Source organism: Cavia porcellus, unplaced genomic scaffold, assembly GCF_034190915.1.
Source record: "Cavia porcellus strain 051 isolate PalLab524CR breed Dunkin Hartley unplaced genomic scaffold, mCavPor4.1 scaffold_6, whole genome shotgun sequence".
NCBI lineage: Eukaryota > Metazoa > Chordata > Mammalia > Rodentia > Caviidae > Cavia > Cavia porcellus.
In genome coordinates, this window is record NW_026947489.1 from 75,596,112 (window position 1) to 75,601,618 (window position 5,507).

Below are 5,507 nucleotides of genomic sequence, written 5' to 3' on the forward strand. Positions count from 1 at the left end.
CAATGTTTCTCTGGGGCCTCCCCGGTCTGATACATGGATCCATTTGGGAGTCTCTATAGCAGCTCCAGGACAATATCTGAGTTACTAAAGGAAACTGTTTTCGTACCTGATGAGATAATTCTTTCCTCCATATTTTCCTCCCTCAGCTTTTCTTAGTTTGGATCAGTTTGCTAAATTCCATGTTTAAGAGAAATCGCCGGTATTTGAATTGAGTTTGCCCTGAACTGAGAAATAAATTGAAGACAACTGACATTTCTACATCAAGACCTTCTTTAAAGCTCTTTATTGTCCTGTTTTCTTTTCTTCTCCTTTTTAAATTTTCTTAATTTTGGAAACCAGTTGTGTACTATTTTGTTAAAATTATTTCTAGCTTCCTCAAATTTTTCTGTTATTTTGCATAAGCTATCTTTTTCACACTATATTTACTAATTTAATTGTACTTAACTATAATACCATTGTTAACTTTTTAATATTGGTTTGTAACAAACAAATGTGCTGGTCTTAATTTATCTAGAAACGCAGAGGACTCAAAGACTGTACTTCGTTTGTATGATGTGGAAACATAAGATTTCAAAGATGAGGTTCTTAGCAATATCAGAGCTCTAGGTTCTTTTTTCTCTTCCTAATAGATAATCATATTCTGTGATTTCTACCCTTTTGTTCTTTTCTTCCCAATTCTTACATGCAAAATTCTTTCAAGACTCTTCTCATAAATAGGGCAATTATGGCCATATCTCTTTTACCAAATGGGCATAAGCATCCCTGCAACAGCCTGTAGGGCCTATCTTATTTCTGATTTTATAACCCAAGCAGCACCATAATATTGGCTATGGTTTCCAATTCTTGTTCTGGGTTTTTTGTTTCTCATACTAGTGTATTCCTATATCTTTCTTGGGGGTTTTGTTACACATTCTGTTTTTTTTTTTACTTTTACGTTTATCTGTGATGTCTGTGTTTTTATTAGCAATGGAACTGTCAAATCAATTTGGTCTGATATTGCTAAGAACTCCATCTTTGAAATCCTACATTTCCATATCATACGAGCTAAGTATGGTCTTTGAGCCCCCTAGGTTTACTGAGCCCTTTGAAACCTGTGGCATTTGATTCTCTATGAATGAAGGGAAGGATGTCTTAAGAGACAAATTCAAAGTGCTTTAAGTATACAGATGAGAATGCACATCTTAACTGAACATGACAAAGATAAGTAGACTTACAGCGCCTATGCCAAGCATATCGTTCACATATGTAGGGTAAGACACACTGAGAAATAGCACTAGAATTAAAGATTTAATTAATTTATAGTAAAAGTCTTGTACAAAAACTTGGGAATTAATTCTGATACATGGGGCCAATGAAGCAAACTGATTGAAAAAATGTAACATAGGTTGAGGACTAGAAAAGATCAATTGTCTCCTGTGTCCCAGAGGATACGTTCTGTGATAAATGTGTCTCCAGATGTGAAGAACTAGGGATACAGGCTCATTACACCTGTATGATCACCATCATCCCATTCAGTTTCACTGACATTTGATTATACCAGACAGAAGAAACAGTGTGGAGGAAAGTCCAGAACTGAAACACATAGTTGAATTGGCTAGATCTCATTGCTAGAGAAACAAGAAAAAGTAGTCCTAACTGAGTGAACAAGAATATAACTGCACTGATTTGGCCAACCAGCTAGTATTCTTCACCAAAATTAGCATGCCTTACTGTGCAAGACGGATCAAATGGAGGTAATCTGTGATGAAACAGCTAATAATGCAGTAAAATATTTCAGGGAGAATAGTAGGATGGTTTAAACTAGAGCACTGGACATTAAGCAGAAGGGTTGACTTCTGTAATAATAATTTTGCATGTACAAGCATTCAAACCAGGTGGTCAGGGGAGAAATAAACTGGGATACTGTGCTTGTGAGCATCCTATATGTGGGGAGTGCAAGAAGTAAAACAGGACTTAACTGAAGAACCATTGACTGCAAATTTGTTGGTGCATGCAGTAAATAATATTCTACAACAGTCTATCTGTAGGAGTTATAAATAAGCAATACATAGTTTCCCTGTCCACAAAATCTTGCAGTCTTCTTAGCCTGGATGTACAGTATATGGGGCTTAGCAAGATATGCTGGCAAGATGAACAAACGTGAATTCATGGGAAAAAGAAATCAAAGCATACAGAAATGGGCTGAAATCTTACCAAACAGTAGCTATAATCTCTATGGGGTTGCATGAATGAGCAAGTTAATCTTCATCATCTATTTAATCATCTGGGGAGATCCCTAGGACACTGAGAAGGCAAGCTTCTGCCAAGCTTATATGGCTCTCCCTGCCCTCTGTTTCCCAGATGTCACAAGTTGAGCAATTTTCCTCCATAATATTCCACCACCATGTTTCTGCCTTGAGACTAAAACTGCTGAAACTAATTCCACAGATAAATCACTTTCCCTTTTAAATTATGTAAGTCAGATATTTTGTTCCAGCTGTGAGAACTCTGACCAATACAATGAGTCAATAAAAGATATCTAAGAGAAAGAATGGAAAAGTGAGAGAAAAAGGAATATAATTATTTATATTTGAAAGTTTCCAAAACCATAAAACCTATTAAAGACAGTGGTGAAGGTTTTCTTTGAAAATGAGATACCTGGGGGGGAAAAATCACTGGGCTTTATTTGATATCTAAATCCAGTGATTCTTGTGATTTACAATTTTCCAATGCTAGTGTAGACACCTGTTGTTTCTTGGGTCCTGGGATACTCAGTGGTGGCTCAATACCGCTATTTCTAATTCTCAGGCAAATCTTTCTGCTCACATACCTTTTGATTAATGCCAAAGACCCCAAAATTACTTTTTCTCCTTAACATGTATAATGAAATGAGTACAGTGGTACCTCGGTTTAGAAATTAATTTGTTTTGTGGTTTTGGGGAAAATGACTGTGTTTGTGTTTGCTTAGGAAAGATGGCTGTAGTCATGTTTGTCACCCTATCCAGACTTCTGAATGAAAGCCAGTTTTGTTGAATGCTTTTGTTAGGGAACAGAATTACTTGCAAATAGAAGCATTCATGAACTGGGTATTATTGTATTGTGGCCTGTCCATTATATTGTAATTCCAATGAAAGCAGACATCATTATTTCTTATATGTTGAATAAACATAATTACAATTTCTCTATGTGGCGTAAAAAGTATTCTCTCTAGTCGATATGGAACAAAACTGTAAGTAATTAAATCCTAGGTGTTGTGACAGTGCTGATCATGGAGGGAAATGAGCACCTCTGCTTCACAAATTATATAGCCATGAGTGTCCAGGGATGAATAACAATTAGTCTCATTCACCAAGGATAAGGAATATCACAACTGTCTTCTTTTAATCAAATAATGCTGAATTCCTTTTCCTTTTCAGGCTGAAGAAGCCATGAGAAAAGAAAACCAGTCTTCTACCACAGATTTCACCCTCCTGGGAGTTACGGGTCAGCAGGAACAAGACGATTTCTTCTTCGCCCTCTTCCTGTTCATTTACCCTATCACACTGATTGGGAATATGCTCATCATCATGGCCATTCTCTATAACACTCATCTCCACAATCCCATGTACTTTCTCCTTGCCAATCTTTCTCTCGTTGACATCTTGGTCTCATCTGTAACTATCCCTAAGACATTTGTTAACCATCTCCTAGGGATTAAAACCATATCCTTTGGGGGATGCCTCGCACAGATGTATTTCATGATAGCCTTAGCTAACACAGACAGCTACATCCTGGCTGCCATGGCCTATGATCGAGCAGTGGCCATCAGCCGCCCACTTCATTATAACACAATCATGAGCCCACGCTCTTGTGTCCTGCTGGTTGTTGGATCTTGGGTGGTTGGAAATGCCAATTCCCTTCCTCACACTCTACTCACAGCTAGACTGTCCTTCTGTGGCAACAAAGCAGTAGCCAACTTCTACTGTGACATTACCCCCTTGCTCCAGCTGTCCTGTTCTGACATCCACTTTAATGTGAAGATGATGTACCTAGGAGTTGGCGTTTTCTCTGTGCCATTACTATGCATCCTTATCTCCTATGTTTGTGTTGTCTTCACAGTCTTACGGGTTCCATCCACTAAGGGCATACGTAAAGCCTTCTCCACCTGTGGCTCTCACCTTACGGTTGTTGCTTTGTATTATGGGACAGTTATGGGCACGCATTTCCGACCTCTGACCAGTTACAGCCTAAAGGATGCAGTGATAACTGTGATGTACATGACCATAACCCCAATGTTAAATCCTTTCATCTACAGTCTGAGAAACCAGGACATGAAGACTGCTCTGGTAAAGCTCTTCCACTACAGAACTTCTTCAGAGCCAACATGAAATCATGCATCAGACACTGTGGTCGCCAGCTGCAAAGCAAATTTAATCCAGCTCCAAAGCCATCCCCTGCCAGATTTGTTCTTTAGGACTGTCTTTGATTTAAGCTGCCTTTGATCTTTCCACTCTGAAATTTTTTTTCTCAGAAATCCTATAGCAATTTGATGACACAACTTGTAGAAATTATCAAGTTCAGTGCATTTCTGACCCTTTTGGCAGAATGGCAGCCCAGGAAATTGTGTTTATGTTCATCTATGCCATTTATAACACTGCAACTTGGGAAAGTCTTAATTGAGCTTCCATATTCACATACAAGGTGGGATCAACAAATATGCTGAATACTTCAATGTTTTTAATGTTTATTGAGAGAAAGAAAGCTTCTGTCTGAGAGAGAGACACAAAAGCAGTCCCAAGTGGGTTACCCTTTAATTTTTTTAAAAAAATTATTAAAGTAAAAGGCACAGTGGAATTAATCCCCCTCACTTTTAATTTTTATTCCATTATTCTTGCCATTTGATGAGGCAGTTCCTGACATTCCTTTCGTAAGTGTCTTTAGTTGCCCTGTCATGGCTGCCTCCATACTCCAAATCAATTCAAAACATTTACCTTTCATGTTATTCGAAATTGAGAAAGAGCCAACAGTCATGTGAGCACCAGATCCAGTCAGCAAGGTGAATGGGGACATAACAATGTTTTTATTTGACAGAAATTGTCATAAACTGCAAACTGCTTCAGAAAAAGGCAAGAACGATAAGTGTGTTTGAAGCAAGGGAGAATATTTTGAGGAAGATTGATAGCAATATGTCTTTTACTGTAATAAAACCTTTAAAAATTTAAACATTCACTGTATGATTTGATCATATTTGTATTAGGAATAACAATATCTGCTAATCCTGTGTCACAAGATGGGTCACAACAGCTCATTCTTTGAAGACTTTCATGTCAATTTTATTTGACTACTATGTTTAATCTCTAGTTAGGCTTGCAAGCTTCTTATAACAAGACTTATCTGAATACTTTACTGTACTTTTATAGACTTAGTCATATAAAGTTCATTCATATATATTAATGGAGAAGAAATGAAAATATTAGCCTCTAAAACACAGTTTTCTAATGATTAGATATAACCAGACTGAACATTATTAACATATCCTTAAATTATTT

General features: G+C 37.3%; 1 protein-coding gene across 1 annotated transcript; it reads left to right on the forward strand.

Moving 5' to 3' along the window:
• The first annotated feature begins 3,407 nt into the window (after window positions 1-3,407).
• Window positions 3,408-4,346, forward strand: LOC134476326 (olfactory receptor 1A1-like). Its single transcript, XM_063249752.1, has one exon. It carries the CDS (start codon window positions 3,408-3,410, stop codon window positions 4,344-4,346), a length of 939 nt encoding a protein of 312 aa, XP_063105822.1.
• The last annotated feature ends 1,161 nt before the right edge of the window (window positions 4,347-5,507 follow it).

Coding starts and splice junctions, on each gene's coding strand:
- LOC134476326 (XM_063249752.1), top strand. CDS start 3,408: ATGAGAAAAGAAAACCAGTCTTCTACCACAGATTTCACCCTCCTGGGA.